We start from the raw sequence: 25825 nt of genomic DNA on the forward strand, positions 1-25825 counted from the left end.
TATCTGGTATGACTTTTCACTCCACATAAACATAGTAAGCAAAAGTCTCCAAAGCATTGATTCTCACGTTTTGGATGCAGTCAGGTTTCTTCAAAATATATCTAAATACTTTGAGAGGAGCAGAAATTATGCAAAGTTTCAACCTTACTTAGTTGATGCGATGGAGTTGTCACCAGCATTAGATATGGATGTTCCACGGATAGGTAATACAGTGCAAGCTCGAATCGAAAGAAGACACAGCTTCAGTACGAGGCAGAGGATGAAGCTATTGAAGATCCACAAATAAGATACAAGATCGATTTTTATTACAAACTTCTAGAGGGGATTGTGTTAGCTTTAAGAGAAAGGTTTGGGCAACTTAAACATCACAACGAGTATTTCGATTTTATTTACGATATAAGTAATCTTAAAGATATGCCAGGTGCCTTCCATTTCAATTCAGGCAGAGCATGTACCATCACCATCTCAGATATTGTTGAAACTTTTTCTATAGCAACTAGACATGTTTTTAAGAGACCCATATTTTTTTGTTTTGTCGAAAAAAATTTTCCCGCCAAGTAATGGGCCATCAAAGACGGGGAGTACAATTTATGAATTGTAGAAGACATGGAAAATGGTCAACTTTGGAGCCTCACCATTCGGCTATGGAGACAGGTAGAGTTATAATTCTTGTTGTGGTATGTACATAGGGATATAAATAAACTATATTTTATTATAGTTTGGTTTGCGCATGCGTATCTTTTTGTACATAAATTAACAAATGAACGTCAATTTATCTGAAAAGTCGAAGTTTGCGAATTTTTTTCGAGCACTTCCGGTTCGAATTTTAAAATTCTGTTTTCGCGGTTGGTAAGACCTGGTTACCCGCTTTCCGAAAAATATTTTGTATCGCTTGTGTGTGCAACCGTTTAGTCGCAAAAAATTCGAGAAATTGTAAAATTTTCAAAAATCGCCATTTTTGGGCGCCATTTTCTCGAAAACACCATCTTTTAAAATTCTGAAATTTTGTCAGATTGTTCAACTTTACATGAATAATAAACACACCAAATACCGTTCTCGACCAATGCTTCATGAATTAACTGCAGCCTTTTAAAGTTATCGAAGTTTCGTTAACTTTGATGTCACAGTTAGCAACACTACAAACAATAAAAGTGCAATGATTTGGTGATGTTTGTGGTTCACATTCATTAAATGAAGAAAAAAAGGTTTTCTTTACTGTTTTTTTCCATCATTTTGATCAAGAAGGCTCTCTGAAATAGTAAAATGAGCCTCCCCCTACTCCTCCGTTTTCTTAAACCGAAATAATCTGAGGTGGAAATTACGATTACGAAACACACAAATTTTAAGTTTACTTGAAATGGCCATCCAATAAATTCTGATGATCTACAAAAAGCCTGAACTATTAGCTCAGTGATGATTTGGAATGCTGCAGACAAAGTCTCGATTAAGTGCGATGTCACTACAGTGATCGAAAGAGGACAAAAAGTTAAAAAAAAAAAAAAAAAAAGTTTTCTTACGCGTTTCAAAGAAATTTACTGACTTTTTAAACAGAACAATCCCAACATAAGAATGGGTCACTCGGAATTTTACAGTATTCGACTAAAGTGGGTCAGTCCGCAACCTGCGAGGGAAGTGTGTATGTGTGTGTGTGTGTATTGTGCAAATTTTAAGTTAGCTGCTACTGCGTTGCTACAAATCAAAGGTGCAGCCTGTATTGAAGCTGTCATGAGTGACCTATTTCCTTTAGTAGTATGATCCGTAGAAAATTACAACTGTCTTCTTCAAGAATGTGGTGAATATCCTGGAGTGGAAGGAATAAGTGTGGAGTCTTTAATTGTTGATCCTGATGAAAATGAAAGTGTTACATATGCCATATGGAAAACAATAATCTCGTTAAAAAACTGTGCCACTTTCTGTTATCGTATCGTACATTGCTGGTTTAACTGTAAGAATTGTAATTCATGACTACATGAAGAAAATCCAAAGAGAATTAAATGCTACCGAAAAGCACCGTATAAAATTTTAAGATACAAATTCTATTTTACTTCATGTGGACTTCGCTGAAAACTGGACTGTTATTCTGCAAAGTGAAATTCAAAGTTATCACCGGAATATGAAACAACTGACAGTTTTGTTGTAATAAACGACGATAAAACACACGATTCGGCTCATGTACTCATAGCCACAGACAAGATTCTAAAAATACTCGAAGAAAAGCGAAAATATATTTTATAGAAAAAGGTTTGAATACGTGAAATTAGTGTCTACAATTTCCCAAACCGTGTCAGTGATTTCTGATGGTGTTACATCCCACTTTAAAAATCGCTTTCAGATGTTCGATATGCAGACAGGTCCGATAAAGCAGTGGTTTTGCAGCGAAACCGGCCATGAAACCGGTTTCTGCGATGGTATTGAGGGGGGAGGTGTAAAGAATGTGGCAACGCGGCATAACCTTAAGCAAAAACAGATACACAGTATTAAAACCGCAGAAGAAAATGAAATGAAATCTAAGTTTTACGTCCCACGGTTATGCCGGTTAGGCTAAAGAAGACTGTGATTATAAGAAATGAATGAAATGGTGGAATGCAGAAAGTGGGAGGAAACGGGATAACCCCGAGAAAACCCATGAGCATAGTGTTTGTCCACCACAAAGCCCACACGGCGCGAGCTAGGATCGAACCAGGGATCCCAAGCACCGGAGGTGAACGCTCTACCACTGAGCCACCGCGCCCCCACTAAAACCACAGAAGAATTCGTGAGTATAGTGCAAGTACAAACTCCGGGTATTACTGTCGTTTTGTTGCCTGGAACTGAATTCGACGACTTTCGGAATAAAAAAAGGGAAAGTATGCGACCGGTAACTGGTATTCAACGAAGTCATCTTTGGCTTTCGGAAAATGGCGAAGTTTTTATGGCAGTAATGGGTCACCATGAACTAACTTCATCCTTCCCCCAAAATCGAACTTCTGCAATTCAAAGTGTAGATTTATGAAATCTGCAAAAAGGAACTCTTGTTACATACATATATGTATAACCAGTGGTGCGTAGCAGAAATATTATGAATAAATCATGAATTACGTGAAGTTGAAGTGCTGTTTATGATTCTACATGGACCTTCAGCATTTGTGACTATCGACAATGTGCTACGCAGGGGCGGATCCAGGACGGACTTCTGGAGGGGGGGGTAATACTGCTACTTAGAGGTACTTTTAAGAGCTCCAAACTCTGAAATCGGTTTTATTTATATATATTTAAAAAAAATCTTCCCCTTGATCCACTCCTGGACAAGTTGTGAGTGAGCCAACACCTATTGGAGCACCTGCACGGTTACATGCTCTTAGCGAAGACACCAACCAAGCAAATGATTGGTCCATGTAAAATAATAATAATAATAATAAAATCAGGGAAATTTTGTTTCTGAAGACCATTTTAAGTAAGTGAACTTGAAATTTCTGCGTTTCGTAATCGTAATTTCCACCTCAGATTATTTCGGTTTAACAAAACGGAGGAGTAGGGGGAGGCTCATTTTACTATTTCAGAGAGCCTTCTTGATCAAAATGACGGAAAAAACAGTCAAGAAAACCTTTTATTCTTCATTTAATGAATGTGAACCACAAACATCATCAAATCATTGCACTTTTCTTGTTTGCAGTGTTGCTAACTGTGACATCAAAGTTATCGAAACTTCGATAACTTTAAAAGGCTGCAGTTAATTCATGAAGCATTGGTCGAGAATGGTATTTGGTGTGTTTATTATTCATGTAAAGTTGAACAATCTGACAAAATTTCAGAATTTTAAAAGATGGCGTTTTCGAGAAAATGGCGCCCAAAAATGGCGATTTTTGAAAATTTTACAATTTCTCGAATTTTTTGCGACTAAACGGTTGCACACACAAGCGATACAAAATATTTTTCGGAAAGCGGGTAACCAGGTCTTACCAACCGCGAAAACAGAATTTTAAAATTCGAACCGGAAGTGCTCGAAAAAAATTCGCAAACTTCGACTTTTCAGATAAATTGACGTTCATTTGTTAATTTATGTACAAAAAGATACGCATGCGCAAACCAAACTATAATAAAATATAGTTTATTTATATCCCTATGTACATACCACAACAAGAATTATAACTCTACCTGTCTCCATAGCCGAATGGTGAGGCTCCAAAGTTGACCATTTTCCATGTCTTCTACAATACATAAATTGTACTCTCCGTCTTTGATGGTCCATTACTTGGCGGGAAAATTTTTTTCGACAAAACAAAAAAATATGGGTCTCTTAAAAACATGTCTAGTTGCTATAAAAAAAGTTTCAACAATATCTGAGATGGTGATGGTACAATTTTATATTTTTTTGCCTGAGTTGAAATGGAAGGCACCGCCACCTGAACTTTTGTCTGAAAAATGCCTGCATTTTAATACACGAGGAATCGAAAGATATTAACCCCAGTGATTTGAAAGACGAACTGAAACTATAATCGGCTATAATTAAGCCTAAAAGTTCAACAAAAGAGACTAAAATTAATTAAGGAATATGACTTTGCTTCCAATGTCAGTGTTGCACTTATGATTTTGTATACCTTACCAGTAACAGTGGCAAGTAGAGAAAAAAGTGTTTCGAAACTTACTCTAAGCTTATTAAAAATTGTGTACATTCTTCCATATCTGAAAAACGCATAGGTGGTCTAGTGATGATATCAATGGAACACGGATTAGCTGAAACATTGGACTACGCGAATGTGATAAAGGAATTTGCTCATATCAAAGCAAAAAAAAAGTTTTTTCAATTAAAGTATGTAAAATTTGTGTGTTTCTATTGTGTTTTAGTACGCTATAAGGCTTAGGCTAATCACTTACTTTTGCCGTCATATCGCATTCGCTATATTATCTTCATGCTCCACATTATTGGAAACACCTTTTGATATAAACTAAGCTTAAAAATTAAAATTCTTAGTCGGACTAAAGCATATATATTTTTTAATTTTCTGTATGCGCTTCTGTATATCACAGATATACAGCAAAATCGATCATACTGAATATTGTGTCATGTATGGAGTCGTTTAAATATTACGTAATCATTCGAGAGAGGTAGTTCAATTTTTTGTTTATTTTTCCTTTTCATACATGATTTTTCATATGGTATCTTACTTTTTCTTAATACCTGAACGTCCTCTGTCAAAATAAAGTTTGCGGATTAAAGAGGCGGCATTTGAAAGTACCGCCCAGGGCGGCAAAACTGCTAGCGCCGGCCCTGATGCCTTGCCTTCCAAGCAATATCACATTCCGCAACATTAATTTCAGTTTGTCGCGATTTTGGATGACTTGTTTGCTTGACGAGTTGATTTGATTCTCAACTGATTTCACTGGTTCTCAGTAGTTTCTCAGAAACGCTTTTCCGACCTCAAGAGCGTTAATGTGATATTGTGCCTTGTTGTGAGTTTCTAAAATACCGTAGAAATTAGCGAATTTCTTCAAAGGTTTAGTTCCAAGAGTTTGGAGGGGCACGTTTCTTCGATAGCCCCCATAAAACCCGTTGCAAAAAGTGAGCAATATTTACAAAAAAAAGATCCCTTCCCTTATGGGAAAGAACCAGCCATGGATAGTTTTCCAGATGTTCTAGCCTCAAGTAACATCGTCCTTCTTCCTGAGATTTATCTGTTATTATGACTCGAGTTATCGTTAGCGTAAACGCGTCATGCCGGATAGAGACTATTTTTAAATAGAATTTAAAGAATTAACCCTCTTTTGAAATAATGCAAGAACGATCCCAAACTTTCGTTCTTGTGACGGTAAGCTACAAGCGGCAGTGTGTATAATTTTAATATTTTAGAGGGCTCTTGGGGGGGGATCGCCCCCCTCGCCCCCTCCTTTAATCCGCCCCTGCGGGTACCCAAGCCGCTCGTGTTAACGGATTCCAAAATATGTAAACAGAACAATAAACCACCTTCATATTTTATACCTTGTCTTTATTCCTCCATTTAAATTTACATCAAGATGGTATTCGTGTCCATTTTGTTAGGTCTATAAGATAGGGACGTTATTACAAAATAATAATCATAAGGTCATACTCTTCTCATGTTTATTTTTGCTTACAATGCAACTGCTAGAGCCTCAAATCTATACGCCTATTCCAATTTAACACACCAGAGTAGATTAAGTGTAGAGAGAACCGGGTACGATTCTCGTGTTCAGTAGCCGATCTTGAAAGTAAAAACTGGAGGGGGAGGGGGTGTCAGCATTTTGCTATGTAAAATACGTAATTTGGACTGCGTTTTGGTATTTATGACATTAGTGATTTTCTAGTAACGCAGCAAAATTGGGGGACCAAGGCCCCCCGACCCCACCCTAGATTCGCCACTCTTTGTTCAACCATTTTAAGTGGCTTTCTTCAGTTTCACAAGTCGAATGCCAAGATGGTACCTCTATAAACGCTCTGGCCGCAAGATCGCCTGCATTTGTGTCTGAACTTTAGTCGTCGGATGTAATTAACTCTCGTAATGTAAACAGATTTAGGCTGCATTCAAATGCACACGAAGTCGAACTCTGGAGGGTATTGTCGATCTTTAAAAACAAAAACAACATTGATTATCATTTTACTGTGTGTAAGGAAATTGGTGCCTGGTCTTCTTTAAATCTTAAAACATGTAAGAGGTATTTCAGTTTTACATGATAATTTTAATTGAGTTCAGAATATTCAACAAAAAGATATTATCCTTAAAATGACAGTGCATAGCATTTTCCTTACGTCCAAAACTGTTTATAGGAACAAAAATACGATAGAAGAGATAAAATAAATATTGACTAACAGAGTCATGCTGTTAGTTGGATTCGACTCTAAGCCATATGACAGACGAGCATCTAAAGAAGCTAGTCTACCGAAGACTGACGTGTATTCTGGAAGCGACTGTGCTTGTGTGCAGTGCTTACTGTCTGTGCTTTATAAAACACCATAGTGGGAAATGGAGTTTACTTTTGAAGAATTAAGTGATAAGCATCTGGCATATAGTGCAGCTTTGGGAAACGCAAGGGAGGCACAAAGACTGTATAAAGAACGTTTTCCAGAACGACGGTGCCCCCATCACACTACATTTACGTCAATTGATCGGCAGCTGCGAGAATCAGGTTCCTTACATATTCACCGGCCTGATGCAGGAAGACCACGAACAGTGAGAACACCAGCATTCGAAGAGAATGTGTTAGACCAATCTGAACAAAATCCCTCAACAAGCACGCAGACCGTTGGACATGTTTTGCATGTTCAGCACCAGCAAGTGTGGAACGTCCTACATGAAGAACATCTCTATCCATATCATACTTAAAGAGTACAAGTTTTGCGTCCTACAGACTATCCCAAACGTGTGCGATTTGCCCGATGGTACCTGCGGCAGTGTGTGGAGAATCCGCAGTTCGCGCTGCATGTCTTGTTCACGGATGAGAGTAGTTTTACTTCGTGACGGATGTTACAATGCTCATAATAGGCAGGGTGCGAATTACCGGAGGGGATGAGGGGGATTTCCCCCCTCAATCACATTTTGTTCCCCCCCCAAAGAAGTCAGCTGAAGTATCCCCACCGGAGATGCTCGCTTTCCCCCTCAAACTATGCTTAGTATAACTCCAAATTTCACTGATTTTTGTTATTTCTTGTAAATTTAATCTTCTAGCTGTATTTCGAAATGATCGATGCAAACTGTTCAGCTTTGGTCATTTCTACTTACCACCTAATTACCCACTATTTTCAACGTTGTTTAGTAGAACTATATTATTATGACTACGGTTATTACTTGCAACTCTACCTTCGTACCCTTCAGTTCGTCATCGTTTGTGAATTTGAATGTACTAATTGCGTATAGCAAAGCCACATATAGATTTATAAATATTCTTAGCGGCTGGCCAAGAAGAAGTAAACAAATAGCTTCTTCCACCATACTTGGCGAAGTTCGGACATGCCATATTCATCCTCTATATTTGTATCGATTATCATCTTATTTTAATTTTTGTTATAACATGTTATTTCATTTTCCAGTGTACTCTTTGTTAGCACATGGTCTTCATTCCCTAGTAGGTTGTGTGTATGCAACTCAAAAGTTGCATTTAATTTGTGATAATTAGCATAGTAATCACTGCTTTTACGGTTTACGGAAATGAACTTTTGAAACTGTACTCAAAATCTGAGATATAGGTATTCTCTCGTAAGTATATGTTAACGTACACGCTGGGGGATACGCTCCTAGTGAGCAGACATGTTAATGAAGGTGATTTTTAGGTGAATAAGCGAATAATTCAAGATTTGTTTCAGCATGTTAATACGACTGGTTCTCCGTGTCATTGTCCGTGTCTGTATAAGCATTTCAACTGGAGCGTTTTTTTTTTGTTTTTTTTTTTAAGTTAACCCTTCATTTTTCCATCTTTTCGCTGTACAGTTTGCTGTCCACGCAATTAATGTTGTCTGAAAAACTTCAGTGTAATGTTTTACTTTACTTGAATAACGTAGCCCATAGTGAATCAACTCATCTTCAACCTAACAGTAAAGTAATTTTTAAGTGTTGACTTTCCGTGCCCATCACGGAATCAATATTTGGAGAAAAAAGTCGTGATGAGCACAGCTTTAGCGGGAAGTAGAAGCACAAGCTCGAAATTTGAATTGAGAGATTTTAAATATTTGGCCTTCGATTTGACCTTGATGTGAGAAATCGGGACCAGCAACAATCCATTTCTTATTTGATAGGCTAATATCTAGATTTTCTTAAAAAAAAAAAAAAAATGTCCGGTTTAACTGATAATTTTAGTGGTTTTCACAAGACTGAAGTAGGTTTCTTTTCGCAACCTGTATGTATTAATGCAAAGTGGAAGCTTTCAATATGAGTGGAAAAATTAACATATGCTTGTGATCATGGCTATCGCTCAAGCCGAATTATTAACTAAATAAACCTTAGACAGCTACGGGGACAAGAGTGAGTACAACATTAAAACACGTTCAGAAAGGTTTAGTGGGGTGTGTGTATGTCACACAATATATATGTGCATAGTTATTGTCGGTAGATTTATTAAATTAATAAATCTCTTATTTATTACACATGCCACACACACACACACACACACACACATATATATATATATATATATATATATATATATATATATATATATATATATATATATATATATATATGGGGGTAAGGCATTTATTGTCTCATTTTGAAATTTGAACCTTCAGACTATGTCCTTTGGCCTAATTTTATCCCCCCCAATATAGGTTATCTAATTCGCACACTGATAATAGGCATGTGTGGGCAGCAAACAATCCGCATGCAATGTTTCGCCGAGGTCATCAAGAACGATTCACAGTTAATGTGTGGGCCGGTATAGTGGATAGTGTCTTAGTAAGACATTATGTATTACCTCCAGGACTGAACATGCATACTTACAGTGTGTTTTTTTTCAGAGGTACTCCCGGAACTGCTAGAAAATGTCCCCCTTGCAGTCCGGCGACAAATGTGGTTCCAGCATGACGGAGCTCCACCCCATCGGTCGCGGCGTGTTCAAAATGTACTTTCTGATATGTTTGGGAATCAATGGATCGGGCATGGTGCTCCTGTAGCATGGCCTCCTAGATCACCGGATATGACACCTATGGACTTTTACCTATGGGGACACATGAAGGAGTTGGTCTACCAGACACCAGTGGAGAATGAATTGGACCTTATGGGCCGCATTATCGAGGCTTCCGCAAGAATTCGTGTTAACCACTACGTTTTTCCTCGTGTGCGAGACGAAGTGCTACGACGCTATCTCTTATGCACTGATGTCAATGGTTCACATTTTTAGTAGATTTCGTAAAATTGGAAGGTACAAATGAATTACAAACACCATTTCCTGATTGACTCGTCTTCTTCTGTTTTTGTGCTTTGTGTGCCTGGAGATTATGCTTTACAGCATTGCACGCCACCAACTATGCCACTAATATGCGAATCACTTTATCGCTGTTCCCAGGAGGCCATTTGTCAGCTGCTTCTTACTATGTTAATACTATACTTCACAATGCTGCATATGTTAACATACATTTGTCCACGATAATTTATATACATTTTGATAGCGGGTTTGAATCTAGTTTCAGCAGCTCTCAATCACTCTGATTTATGGGTTATATTGTAGCAAAACCACACGTGCCTCACTACGAACCTTCGACTGCATTTTCACAGTACTTCATATTCCGAACTTCGTTATTGGGCACCATCCGTATGTGGCGGTTATGCAACCACACAGCAGGTATACAAGTGTCCACCATTTTGTATCCGTTTGAGTTATCGTCTTGGTACAAGGAAGTACTGTTAACAGGTGAGGAAGTCGTCCATTCATACCCCTTTCGAGCCATCTTCACTCGGCAGATTATCCGGGAATCCCCATGCTCCTTTGGGGAATCCCTTCCGCAGGCATTGCAAGATTATGAAACATGTATGTTTAACCAGAGCAGGTATGACTTCGCTTGTGAGTTTTCAAACCACACCCTCTACGTTGAATAGTTTCTGAAATATACGCCTTTGAAGATTCATTTCCCATGGTTTCGGCGCCTTATATCTCTGAAACAACGCGTTTCCGGACCCATGTTTACTGAGCTTTTTTGTTTCTTCGTATGAGAGGATTTACCTCCCGAAGTTTGTCGGTGGAATTTTTTGACACCCGATATATATATATATATATATATATATATATATATATATATATATATATATATATATATATATATATTGTTATATATGATGTTTTTTTGTTGTTCTTTTTTTGTTCTGAGATTGGCGTAGCAATTATGTACACTTTCTTTTGTGAAATCGTAATTGAGATCACTTCTTCACTCTCCACCCAGTATTACAAAGTTGGTTCGGAGTCCAACTCCCTTTTAGCCTCGGTTTCGAAAACGTCGTCGGCTTACTGGTTCGAAGATGATGAGAAAATGCACTAAAGTGGTAGAGCTTGGTACTAGAAATCGAAACCCAGGTAACACTTGAAGACTGTGAGTTGAATCTAACTAGGTGGGATAGCTTGACTGAATCAAAGAGACCATTTCACTTTACTTTTTATTAAAAAAAAAATAAAATAAGAATACAGATGAATTTAACAAAATCGGTTACTTGGAGTTACAACTTGGAAGTTTTTCTACATTATTCAAGTGGGAGCACAACCCCATAATACTCAATGTGTGCTAGAAGGTTTTTATGCTAAACCGCGAGTTATCGAAAATAGTAAAGTGTGAACTTTGTACATCGCAACTTGCATTGGCCCGAAAGGAAGAAATGTTAAGTCTCGAAGAGGGAATGTGGTCTCAGATTGATGGGACTTGAAAATAAAACTCATATTGATCACTAAACAATCTCAAAGTGCTCTTCCCGTGTGGAGGGGGAACTTAGAAAAAATTAGCACATACCTGATTTTTCTGACGACCGTCCCTAACCAGAGCGAAGTTCACTGTTAGCCGTCCGTCCGTAGAATCAACCGGTGCGGCAGACAAGCCTCGTTTATAAAGGCGCTTCGTCCCACGCATTTCTGCCTTTTCTGACGTAGCTCGAAGGCGACGTCACGAGCCTCATCGAGCATGGGAGAGACTTCTTCACGCGCATGCTCAATAGTGGTTAAGACTTCTAGTATTTCGATGATTTTTCTCTATCACGCCGGGATTGAAATTCCTATTTTACATTTCTTTTTACAGTTTTTGTTTTATACCTGGTTCTAACTACATAATAGATTTCATATATTTATTGCTCTCGTGATATTCCCTAACTATTGCCTCTAGGACCCAGCTCTGTGATCTGAGTAAAATCAAAGCTAGGGTCATACCACTATCCCATGCGTGTGGTTTGGTGTCAATGAGGCATCAGGTTGATAATTCAATCTGGACCTCACCTGACTCCGTTCTCCCTATTTCTCTTTCCCTTACTGCACACACACTTTGAAACGCGCGGGCGTCTCGCCCTATAATTTGGAGTCCGGCCTAGGACTTCGAGGCACAACTGTGTAACAGTTATCCGCCGACCTCGGTAAAAAAAAAAAAATAAAATAAAAAAATGTCGAAAGTTATCTTTCTGGCAGGTTTATTCGGTTACAGAAACGGTTGTCCAAGGCAAGTTGCTGGGAGTTAAAGGGTTAATATAGAACTGGCCTTACACAAGGTGTTAGGAAACTAAAACACAAACTTTCTTGAGGGATTTGGAGATTATGCACGACTAACTGCAAGAGAGCGTGATTGTAAGATTTCATGTGTCATAACTGACTATAGTACGTATTAATGTTACTCAATTCCATTAACAAACTCTTAGATTAAAACTCTGTAGGATGAAACCTTACAACCATGGATTCCTTCTAGCTTATATCTACCAACAGGTTTTGCATGAACTCACAATAGTATATATATTTTATTTTATAATTTTTTTTCTTTAAAAAAAAAACCAATTCCTAACCATATTATTAAGCATGACTTCGAACTGATTATGAGTACAGCTTCTAATAGTATAAAGAAAAGTAAGATTTTGTGAATCCAATAATTTGCTAATTACCATTGTATTTACGGTACTGAGTACAAGTATAGTTATACGTGTTAAATGTGCTTGTCGCAGGCTATTAAGTTTATTCAACTAGAAATGAAAGAATTTTTGACATTATATACACTCAAACAAAAAAAAAATAGCGTGAAGCGCTTTAAAGTTTGACTGTGATGACCGATAAAAATACAAGAGTAGTTCTCATTGTTTATAGTATAAGCCAAATGGGATAACATGTAATGATGTAGACTAGTATACTCAATTGTGTTGCCTGATTTTTTTTTTTTTTTTTTTTTTAAATTAATGCGGGGTTGTGCTTTACAGTTTGTGAACAACATTTCTTACGTTGTTTCTATATACCAGTTATACTTTATCAATCATAGGCTATACTCTACTTTCCAGAATCAAATGAAGATTTTATAACCTGTAATGTATTGAAAGTATTGGAGTACTCCCTTGAGTAAACCTTTGAAGATATTTGAATACTCCATTACATATTTGGTAATATATTTGGTAATATATTTACTTGTAACATAGAAGTGATTGCATACTAAATGATTAAATCGCATATGTAAAATAACTTGAGTAATTAACAACTAGCGATTACAACAGTTGCTGAATGCTTAATAAATGTTAGAAATGCGTCTATACGCATTTTATATTAAACTCATCCTATTGTTATCAAAAATGCATCTCACATTATTAGTTATTGCTCTTTATATTGATAATGCAATAAAAATGTAATATATTTCAAACTTACTGTATAGCTCTGTTCCATACAGGGTAATCATAGTATGTACATGTGTTTTTCTAAACTTCTACTCAGCTTGATTGCTATTTTGGCCTCGATTTGGTTTCTCTCATCCTGTGTGGTATGCATTACGCTAGACACAATGATATTTACGTATACTGATAACGTACAGGCATTACAATCGATTAGCGCATTTTAGCACACCTAAGGATTACATACAACAACTCTAGACTTCTTTTCATGAATCCATGAGAGGTTGTGTTAGCAAAGGGGGGAGTCTGAATGGTTAAAATACTGACCCTACGGTTAGTGTGTTAGTTTATGCCCTAATGGCCTATGGTAGTATCAGATACAAAATCTAATAATCAGGGATGCAGTTACATTTGCTATACCAAAAGACAGGTTTCTTGCAGGGGATTTCATATCGATTCCTTATAATTAGAGGGGAACGTCAGTGGGGGTTAGTATTGTTAGTATTCCTATTCTTATTACTTTAATAATAGTATGAACGTATGTTATGTCTTCTTTATTTAATTTATTTATTTATTTATTTTTTTTTTTTTTAAATATACACCGAAATCGAAAGGGATTTCTTTACGGTTACAAAGGGGATTTTACGAAGTCAAGTTACATCATGTTTCATCGTGTTAGTGGATCTTGTTGATTTATAGGATAGATTTTAAACGCAAAAGTTAACCACAACATAAGCTATATTTGATATGTTTTTAAAACACACCGGAAGTATGTTCCGTTCTTTCTTTTAATTCTACTAGCCTTGACTGATAACAGGCCTCGGTTTCCGTTGTGGTGAACTTTTCTGTTTTTTCAATCTTAAATGCCTAGTGTAAGGGATATAGTTATGCGGAGAATAACTCTATATGATGACGTCACGGTGACCTGTTGTTGGGCACAGTTAAATACAATGTGCAATGGATAATTTAATAAAGTACTTCCTTGTCCTGTTCGCTTCGGTGTTTGCCAAAAGATAGCTATACATAGGGTTCCAAAACTTACGGTTTTTAACATGGTGGAATGAAAATGTGCAAACTCGATTACCATACTCACATATAGACTTCATTAAATGTCTGAAAAACAAACTTGTGCTTTTACTTGACCAATCAATAGAAATTTAATTTTTACGTTTAGACAATAACTTTCCATGGTTTTTTTTTTTTTTTTTTTTTGTTTGTTTGTTTTTGGTCCGTTAGATCGTGGATATTACAATAAAATTGAGTTGTTTCATATATGGGGAAATATTTTAAAGTCTCTTGACAATGTTTATAATCTTCTTATGATTTTTTACAACGCTGATTTGAAAGGAGTTTTTGATTCCTTTTATTTTGAGTCTTTTCACTTGTCCATTTTTTTTTTTTTTTTTTTTGTACTGATACGAGAAGAGTTTTTCACCTGTAAGCAATGAACTGAGGTAAGTCAATGGAAGTCTGTCCATAGAGAAACGAGATTTCCTTGTCACTGCGGGATTTTATAAAAGTTTGTAGCACAAAGAAAGTTCTGGATCCGGATGGAAATTCAGATTTTAGATCACTGTTGCCCATTACTAAACAGTGATGGATCGATCAATAACAGTAATCGATTACCATATCATCCCTCTGGATCAGCCCTGGAGGGGGCTGACAGGTTGCAATCTGGATCCTTGGGTACCTCCAGATACCAGGGGGGGGGCCTTACTCTAGACATCACACTGGGTAGGCAATGGATATGGCTCTGCAATCAGAGAGACTATTAGACTACATAATCATTAATGCGTTACATAATATCCTCGTCTTATGCGAAGTACTTGTTTACATAGGAAGTCCACCGAATTCCTTTTTTAATTGTTTATTATATATATTTATTCAACGGGGCTGACCACACATCAAATCTAAGAAAGATATAGTAATCAATGGAACCTGCAGGGGTTACCCAAAAATGAGGCTATTCGAAGATGAGATTCGAATACAGAATGTTTTTCCTCCAGATGTCCTGAATGTGCTGACCACACATCGTCAGCATCTAGGTATAGAAACCTGTTTAAATATTGTATGTGATTGTAGTAATATTACAAGAATCAATTTTGTATCATTGAACAAATAAACCAGAAGCCTAGAATTGATTGTATGTGCGCTGACCACACATTATTGTTAGGATGCCTCTTGTGTTCAAGCTGTGACTGTGGATGAAGATCGAACAATGTCACGGTAAGACGAGTTCTTCTCAAATAGATTGATGTACCTAACTCGGCTTGTTTCGTTGTGAGTGGAATGATAATGATGGAGGAAACTGCATTGTTAAATATTCTTTCCACTTACTGTTATGATTACTGGGTGATGAATCATATGGTGAGTAAATCCAAGGTACTTTACAAGATGGGTCAATACCTAGTGTGTTATGACACGTCAGGACGTAATGGCCATATTGACATACATTTGCCGTATCTTTTGTTTCAGCTGTAGTCAGGTTGAGAACTAGAGTATTAAAAGGAAGTTTGAATTTAGCCAGCGTGGCGGAAGTGAGCTAATTATACAGCTTGGTATACTGACAAGTGGCTTGGTAAATTATCAGCTCAGCTGACGAATGTTTGGAGGGAGAGAGGGGAAAAAGGGGGTTTTGCATCGCAACTGAGAGAATTCATCTAGTATACTGTTACCGAAGCCAGCTTCAGACCAGTGGCATCTCAGCATTGTCAGATAAGTATATTTGCATTGTTTTTCTAATTTAGAAGACAAGAAGTGGTCAGTCGTTCAGATTTTCATGCATGAGTACAAGAAGTCTCTTGTATACAATCTTTTATACCTTGGAATGTTAATATTATCTACCTTTTCTTTATTGTGAGATTTTTATTCTAGGTTACTGCGTAAACCACAGAACTAATGATCAGAGTTTAGATTCAACAAGATTTAAGTAAATTTAATTATACCATTGCAAATATGCTAGTTAAGAAAATTAGTTCCAGAGTATCATCAAAATTTGTTAACGAATTTAACTAAAAACAATAATTGTAACTTATCTAAGGCAGACTAATAAAAGTTTCTGGCAACTAATTGAACTAAAACACAATCAAGGAGAACTGATATAACTTTAAACATGCAAGATTTCATAATGAGACTGCATTTCTAGGTTTACACTTTATTATACCTTAAGTACTCATAGTGTTCAAGACAAGACGTATCTCACAATGGGGCAATCCAGCACTTGAGAAATGCTCAGTTAACGTGCATATTATTTTTTCACAATTGTAGTGTCTCGCTAAATCTCTAATAATTTGTTGTCTCAATCGTTATAGGTTTCTTAAAATAATACTGTAGGGTTTTTAATTCTATAAGGTTAATTAAGATAAATGAGTCCCTCAGAGGAGGCCGTCTTATCTTGGGCACATGGTGATTTATCCATTATATTGCATCCTTTTTTTGTAAGTAACTTAGGAAGAATAATAAAGGAAAATGTCAAATTCCCTTGTCAAAGTGAATTGACAATCAAGTGATTAAAAATAACTATCTTTTAACAAAAATATAAAAAGGAAAATGAATACTCAGTTATTTCCAAGGAGTAGGTCCTTTCACTGCTTTCACCCTTACCCCTTATTTCTGGGCAGGTTCTGCTACTTCGACTTCTGTAAGGAAAAACCTGGAACGAAAAATTCTCACACCCACACATAGCATTATAGATTGGACGCGGGGACCTGAAGTTGAGTGTAGTGTCCCGGCTTCTTATGAGCCGACAATTAACGAACTTGGCAGTTAGGGCGTGACTAGATTTACCTAGTAGTTTCCTTTGTTTAATTTCTAACTATTAAGTATGATGCCAATTATTGCACTGTGTTAATTTATTAAGTATGATAATCAACGAATTTAAATAAGATCTTAACTTTGTGGTTCATATTTTTTCAGCTTGTTGGAGTATTCGTATCATCTGTTGCTCGGAGAACGTAACAGAAGGAGAAGGGAAGACTCACGTCTCCAGAGACAATAGGGGAGGTTTCTTGGTACAGGGTAAGTACTAACTCCTTGAATTGTTAGTGTGTTATCTTGAAGCATGCATTTCAATTTCTTCACGTCAAGCTACCAATTGGTTTTACTAGTGAGTGTTACATAGTTGAGTGCTAACTCGAGTGCAACGAATTCGTAGTTCATATCCTGGGAGTATCCCATACTGATTTTATTACTACTGAATTAATTGAGAAAAACAAGAGATCATGATGAACGAGAGTGACCTAAGTTACAATGTAACAGTGATTATACAAAATGCGATTTGCATAATCTGTGATTCTAGTAAGTGGATCCCTAAGGGAGAACAAACGTGGTTACGTGATTGTCACTCATGCAAAAAGTGCTTGAGTCGGGACTCGATCTCCGACTTATCTGTTTCCTTTCAACGTGATCTACAATTTCGTAACTGCCAATCACCTCCGGTAATTGAGACCATTTTTACAACGATATTAATGTTGACTGGAATATGTCGGGGCTCGAACTCAGGACCTCTAGTGGAGGTAGTGAGGATATGTGATCCACTAAATGTCTATTGAAAGTATTTGATTCTAGCCTACTTTTACATAACCAATTCAAGTACAAACTTGCGCTCGTGAGGAGCGATAATTTAGATATAGGACAAAAGAAGGGATCCCTTAGGGGCTCGAACCAGGAATCGCTAAGAGTCAATTGTTTATCTGAGACTATGGCTTATCCCAATCGTGATGATTTATGAGGCAACCTTATTATTGTTATTCATTTCGTCGTGACGTCATTTTCCTATTTTATTCGTTATTTATCTATTTGCTTGTTATAAATGCTGGTGTATTCTTTGCTGTTGACTTTTCGCGCAACCATCATCCTGAATCGGATGCACTTCCGTCACCTGATAAGAGTTGATTTCCTTTGTAGTTTTTTCAAACAATTTGTAAAGCACAATGATATTTGATTAACTTTTAAGTTTCAGAGAGTACACGTTCGTTTGTTTATTTTGACATGTTATTTCCCTTACAAGGATAATTACTGTCCCGTTTGTATATTTATGTCCTAAAGTTTGTGTATCACTCTCATGGAATGTTTGACTTGGATTTAACATGTGTCAACTGTGGTGTTTTCCATTGATCAAACAGGGCCGCTTATGGAGGGGGCCACCAATTTTGAAAGTCTAGGTGTTTATTCTGAGTAGAGTTTCGTTATGTTATACGAAAATTCGAAAGTCCTTAGTTTATATTAACACACAAAGGAACTATATCTATATAACACAAATGAATTCACTAAGAACAATTAACTATAATAAAAAAAAATAAATCCAAAGTTAAAATCCTCAGTAAGCAGAAACCCAACTAACTTACGATGTGAATAAAAAATAAAAGAGTAACTAAAGTAATATCTAAAAGTTATTGTACCACTTAATTGTACCACTTAATTGGTTACTACTGGATTATATCTGATATCATTGTACAATATTTGTTTTATTTTATTTTCTTTTATTTTATTTTATTTTATTTTTTTATTATTTTTTTTATATTTTAGTTATGCATATCTATATGTATATAATCCTTCCCGCCCAGACTCCTCAGAAAAAAAAAATAAAATAAAATAAACCTAGAACTTCAGCGCAATAAACCTTAAAGGCTGAAAAGTGTAATGAATAAAAAGAAACAATACTGAATAATAAAACTAAGACTACACAATATATATGAGGAGCCTGGTAGGTGAGGTGAACAAATGTCAGGCAACATATATAAGGTAATGAAAAGGAAGCAAATTCAGGTAGCAAATATATTGACAGCACTTAATGGCTGGGAAGAGTATATACAAAAGAAATTTGAGGAAAAATAATATGTAGCAATGAAGCACAAAGCAATCACAAGCGGGTCAACTACCCGTTAGGGGATGTAAATACGAATCACTGATGTAATTGGTGCCCGACAGGCAATGCATTGTGTAACCGCCAGTCCACAAGCAACACAGGTGGCGGCATGATTGCATGGTCGGAATACCAGTTGTACTTCTTCAAGTAGACAAATTTTACACAGGGAATTTTGAGGGGAGGGGGTGTGATTGTCTGTGGGGTGGTCGGAATTTTCAACAACCTCATTAGCGGCGACCGGGATCTCAGTATCTGGCAATACTACTGGTTGTGGGGTAGGTTGGGATTGATCTTGGGATGCCGGCTGTAACACGCGAGTGACGAAATCTTGGCCCTTATGAAGTAAGAGAAAAGCGCAGCGGGGCGCATAACGCGCGTGTTCCACCCAGGGGTCATCGGTGGGTTCCCACCGATGAAGGCCCTGACCACAAAAAAAACAGATAGTTTGGTCTCCTTTTTTCGCATAAAAGAAACCAGCTCGACTTAATGCCTGTGGAGTTTGAGCTAGCGCAGGGGGCCACAAGGAAAAGGACTCCAATCGTTGTTCTTCGAGAGTGTAGTGTGGATATTTGGGTCCAGTTATTGTGATTTCTGAAGTACCTGCGATGGCAGGGGATTGCCCCTGTGAGGATGAGAGACGCTCTGGGCGGGAATTGGGCATATACGTCCAATGATAGGGGCCACATTCGTCTCTACCTGTAGGAAAATTTTGTAAAAGCGGGCAAGAAGGTGAACACTGACGATGCAATTCAGTCGGATCATCCCCTGGTTCAAAAAGACCAATCTGCAAATTACAAAATATACAAGCTACTCTATCTGGTTTGCAGAGGAAATAGAATCCAGCGCGTGCTAACGAAGCGGGCGAAATAAAAGATACCGACCAGTCAGTAAAAGTTGATAATCGAACATTTTCATCACGTAGAGCGTCCATGGATGGGCCAGGCGCAGATGGTGTGGGTGTAGGCTCCATGGTGGCTAGAGGAGGAGGAGACAATAAAAAAAAATAAGATATAATAGTGTTCCTAAAAGAAAGAGATCTGGAGAGAGAGAGTGATATGTTGAGATAGGGGGATAGGCGCCCCCTTTTCTTTTTTGAGCTTGTTGTAACTATCGTCCTAGCATAATATAAATATAAGGTATGCCAATGGGCAGTGTTTAATTGCGTTATTTATTTTATAGGTTTGGGTTTATCCAGTAACACTTAAGTATCGTGGCGGCGATTGTTGCTGACAGTATGGGCGACGGCGAGCTCGTACTAGAGCACGTCTACGCAGTGTAATGCCAGTAAAAATAACAGACAACAGTCCGATGACCAAGGTAATTACCATAAATACTATATTAATGAGAAACATTGTCGAATAGTCTGTTAATATAGGTTCTGAAGATGGGAACCCTGAACGAAGGGTACATGGGTGACAAATGAAAGGTACGGTCTCACTGGGTATGTCTTGAAGCCATTGCACAGGAATTAGTTTTACAACACGTGCTTTTTCCACGTGATGAGTAATGCAAGGATAAATAGATTGTTGTACAACCCCTTGTAGTCGCACAGAGCATCGACAACCAAGATTTATCAAAAAACTGCCATAATCATCTGGGGACATCATATTTGGAATGTCCGTTTCTGGGCATGAAATATGAATCGACAATCCACGTCGGGCAAGAATCGTGACAGTAGTGAAATTAACCGGTGAAATAAATCAACCGATGGGAGATATTTGCATTTCAGAGGACAATTGTCTCGGATGGCCGAAGAATTTGAGTGCAAAAGGGATAGGAGACAGGGTATTATGGAGAATTCGTGCGGTTGAAATTCACGGGCTAAACAAATGGTTTCCTTTGAAAAATCACAGTCTACGGTCATGAGTTTATTGGACGGCCATCGGGTTACTATATGTTGGATAGGCAGATCCACATGACAGACTTCCTTACCCCTTTGGAAAGGAATAATCCGCAAATGTTGGAGTTGTAAAGTAGTTCCGCGTTGTCGTAACGGAATTTTAATAGCCATGATGACTTGCGTAGGCGCAATGATACATTCACTAAGTTTATATGAGTAAAGAATCGAAATATCTGAGGGAGGTATGACTAACTCATACGCTGTTGACTTAAGCCGTTGTTCCAGTTCATACGTCAAGTTAAGTAGTAAATCAGGGGGAAGTAAGGTAGGGGTGACAGAATTCGTTAAGCATGATGCAATCAATTGATCCCACGTTTGAATTTTATGGACAGTTCGTAAAGTTTTCCATGGAATCACGGATGCATGTTGAGCTAGTCTTAAGTTACCAAGAAAGGTTTGAAGCTGTGAAGTAGTAATCCAAGCTTGCTTAACGTGGACTTTCGTGACAAAGACAAAGGCATAGCCTTGCTGACTATGATCTTGCATGATTACTTCTAGATTATTTGGAGGTAGTTTGTCCCAAATGTTTTGTCCATCGGGCGGTACGAACGACTCGTATAGAAATTCAAGTACTAGTGGTAACGATGAATCATAAAGGATAACGTGCGGAGCACTGTCTGTAATCACGCCAGAATGGGCAAGGGTCGAAAGTTCTAGAGCATGCGCCTCACCAGTAGCGAGCAATAGTAACGTGATCGTTGCTAGTCATAAATTAGTATTACGAGGAGGGGCTGGGGGACGTCGGTCTTGACTCGAGGAGGGTTCCTCTAGGGGTGGGAGATAGGTGGAGGGGGGTTTCGAAGAACAGAAAAAACTCGAAGACACAGTGTCTTATAACAACAAAATAGAATAATTCCCGAAATTGTTATTCCAATAACGGCATAAAGTAGTGGTTCTGTTATCTCATGAATAATGCCTTGAGCTTTCACCGGCTGGGGGTAAGTAAGCAGAAGAGGCCACAGAGTGCTCTTTAAACGAAGGGTCATATAAATCATGCATAAGGTAAGAACAGTGTTCCATACGAACAAAATCGTAAGATACGGTCTGCCACTGATATCTGATACTTTAATTGTTTGGGGAAGTGCGATGGGGGTTAGCCTATGAGATTGTAATGGCGGCTCATAGTAGGTTACCTTTACTGACCAGTTTTGGTTTAATGTCGCATTAAGGTCGGTGAATTCCAATTCACCTAAGAGATTTTTAGGTAATTTAAGAGTCTCTAAGGGTAACCAAGTTAAGGGTAGTAAACGCTTGACGGCAGGATCCATGATGGAGTCCTTGGGGCATGGGAAACGGGGAGGAATTCGTAATTGAGAATTAATTTCCAATGCACATTTACAGTGCAGACTAACTTTGAGAGACCCAGGAGTAAAAGGATCCTGTTTAAGACTTTCACTCTTGTCTGGGCATATCATGGTCATTTGACGGGGAGGGTTAGTAATAAGATAGGTGTCTTCACTCAAGGGAGTGATAATGGGTTGTACGTGTGGATAACAAGTAAATGCACAAAATTGATTGATTTCCGCGACCGAAGATGTTTGCCACAAATGATAGATACAATTCGGAGCTTGGAAAGATGTACGTGTTATTTCCGGTATTTTACAAAGTCCATCAGGTCTGTTCAAACACGTGATAATATCGTAGTCGGTTAAAATAGTTTCATATTCAGAATTAGTAGCCAATAGGGCCGGTTCATGTATTACCTTGCACGTTTGATTTTGGTAGTGAAATGGTAATGGAATCAAACGGAATAATTTTATGGGGTGAGCCCCACGAGTGATTGGAATTTTGGCAATCAACGTCACACTATTTCCTACAAAATGGCAGGTGGTTGTACGTAAATTATAGTAGCGAAATATTTCCGATTGTGGTATAGCCAATGAATATCCTTGTTTCTGAAGTCGAAGCGCTAAAACCTGTAAATCACGCGCTAATTGTTTGGGGTTAACTGCTGTTAACGACATACTTCCCTCAATGCAAGCAGTGTGGACGTCCTTATGTTGGCGCTCGTATTGAAGCGTAGCAAGGAGCTTGCTTAGGGTGAGAACTTGCACTGACAATGCGGTATCATGATTACGAGCTACTTGCTCGATTACCCTATTTACTGCCTTCTGAAGCGATTTCACTTTATCCTGTATTGAATGTACAGCATTGTTCACTTGGGTAGAGAAATTTCTTGTAGAGTCTCGAGTCAATAGTATGTTATGATGATCTGAATGTATTTGATCTACTATTTGATTCAACAATTCACCCATCTTTCTTTGGTTGGTAACGTAATTTTGGAAGGTACTTTTCGACACAGTGTTACAACACCAAGAGAGAAAGCTACCAATGAAATCTAAACCACGTTTTGTTTTATCTGTTCGAAATGCGGTGAGGTCAAGAAATTCTTGCTGCAATTGTAAGTCAGTGATCTTTTGGATTTCTACAATTGATTGCAACAATGTACATGAATGTTCAGACGCCTCTCTAGTCTGATCGCAATAACCGGAAGTGAACGCTTGCTGAAGAGTTTTGAATTCATCATGCAACTGAGGTAGATTGTATATGGGTATGGTATAAGCCAATATAGCTAACTTATGATAGGGTACCTGAGAAGTTAGTAGTTCCCAAAACACTCCTGCATTCGCAAGTACAGGAAGAACGCTTTCCTGGTTGGATAATGGAAGACAAGAACTTCCAATTCCCAATATAACAAAAAGATAATGACGAATTAACATTTTTCTGAAAGAAACACTAAACAGAAACAATTATATAGGATAACATATCGCCGAGAAACCCGGCTTACGACGGTATGATAATAATGCCTTATTTATTTATTTGCATTGGACCATCAACTATTGTGTCAAATCAACAGGGATATGTTTAATATTAATGAGGTAGAGTAATCACGTATAGTCTGACCGTGGGTTTTATATATTTAGGGGTTCTTTGCCTTAAGGTACCGGTTAAAAAGAAATGTATTCCTCTTCCAAAACCTCATTCCATGTGACGGGTCGGGAGGCAACTCGCAGTTGGAGGGTTGCATCACTTGTTCCCATTACCAGGAATATGCGAAATGCGAACCCGTACGTAGCGTACACACTTCTCATCCAACGCGTGGTTTTTAAACCAAAAAGTTTCAACCATCCCTTGAAAAGGGTAAGGTTTCCTATCTGACAATATCGAAATGCAAGATAGCGTCGCAGATAGTATCGAAAAAAGGGTGGAAGTATCTTGGAAGCTTGTCGGGAGGGAATAAATGCAAATAGCTTATCCCAGAGTTTTCTTTCCCACAATGTTATGTACGTCCACACTCGTAGGGGAATGACACTACCTCTATTAGTGGTGATATGGCAGCGTCGATCTCCAGAATTGGAATCCGTAGGAATATCCGTTTCCGGAGAGAGACAACAAGAACAGTGTTCCTGTATCCACCGAGCGATACTGGACATACCTAAGATAGGCTATTGTTTGATCCGTTAAATTATTAACCGTATCCGCAAGGGCTTTGGGGGACAATTGTCGGTATATTAGGCTAAGGCAGATAACTTCTAGGGCTTCCAGGAAATCTACAGATAAATGGACATATACCAAGTCCGGGGGCAGTTGTCGATTTATGCAAGATAGAATTTGAGCCACAAAGGATTTTGCAAAATATTTCCGCTGAGAGATGCGAGTGAAGAGCGGCATGGGGCGTACAGCTAAGTGATAACAGTTTTAACTTACAACCTTGTCCTGAGACTGACCTTCTACTGTCTGACCTCTCTACGAAAGATAAAACGATAATTATATGGTCATCGTAAATGAATCGTGACTTATAGGGGATAGTTGTCTGTTTCTATTAGACTTAGCTACTAATAGTCTTATTACTATTATGTCATGCCTTAATTTGTTTAGTTACCTATTTATTTATTTATTTATTTTTTTTAAATGAGTAATCCTCTCTCTTATCTCTTTCCAGATCGGGGATCTAGGAGCCGTTATCATCCACAATTTATCGAAGAGGAAGGCGGTACATATGAAGTGTAAGGTGGAAGGATCTTATGGTTCATCACAAGTATTAATCTTTGTTATGGCTTTACCGCTCTCCTTCTCCTTCGGAAATTAGGTCCTCTAACATACAAAATGGATCCGCCCAGGAGGGTGATTCTATTTTTTTCGAGTACCAGCTGTGTAATTTTAGTACTTGTTGGATTCCACATTCAAAATGATTTTGTAAGTGCTCTGAAAGGGGCCAGGGTACTATGGGGTCAGGCAACTGGTCTAAGGAAACATTAATCAAAGGTTTAAGGTCCAGGATAAACCATTCCTGGCATGCTTCTCTTAAGGCGGCTGCCGTCGGCTCGCCATAAACGAACACCGTGGATCCCATTGGGATCTTGTTTTTAATTTCGCCTAACGCTTCATGTAAATAACATTCTCCTTGGTCATACTCTAGCGACTGGACTTGTTCATAAAGCCATGCGGTAATTTGTTGATCTGGGGTAAGTTGATCATGGGTGATATAGGGTTTTAAAATATAATTTATGGGATCCAACTCTAGTAGCTGTTGGCTAGTCCGTGGGGGCACTATCAAAACTGATAGTTCCTTGTATATTTGAAGTCCGGGCGCTAGTTGAAGGCCTTCCAGCGCGAAGAAATAAGCGGGAGCAATGTGAAAATTGTTCGTTTGGCTTACACTTTCATTTATTTCCGCGTCCTCGCTATCCAGTTGTAGGAATTCCTTTTCTTCCCAGAAATGTGCCATGTCAGAATATAAATTCTATAATTAAAGGGAAAACACAACATTGGACCTTGGTGCCGCCATGGTCGGGTTGCACTTAATCT

General features: G+C 38.0%; 1 protein-coding gene across 1 annotated transcript; it reads right to left on the bottom strand.

Annotated features, from left to right (window-relative positions):
* Positions 1 to 19132: 19132 nt before the first annotated feature.
* On the bottom strand, positions 19133 to 20086 carry LOC145666054 (baculoviral IAP repeat-containing protein 7-B-like). The gene has a single exon (XM_081733153.1). It carries the CDS (start codon positions 20084 to 20086, stop codon positions 19133 to 19135), a length of 954 nt encoding a protein of 317 aa, XP_081589279.1.
* Positions 20087 to 25825: the final 5739 nt, after the last annotated feature.

The sequence above is a fragment of the Thermobia domestica genome, chromosome 12 (genome assembly GCF_964235325.1).
Source record: "Thermobia domestica chromosome 12, izTheDome1.hap1.1, whole genome shotgun sequence".
Classification (NCBI taxonomy): domain Eukaryota; kingdom Metazoa; phylum Arthropoda; class Insecta; order Zygentoma; family Lepismatidae; genus Thermobia; species Thermobia domestica.

Excerpts from the sequence above, each read along its gene's own strand:
- LOC145666054 (XM_081733153.1), bottom strand. The coding sequence starts at position 20,086 with ATGGAGCCTACACCCACACCATCTGCGCCTGGCCCATCCATGGACGCT.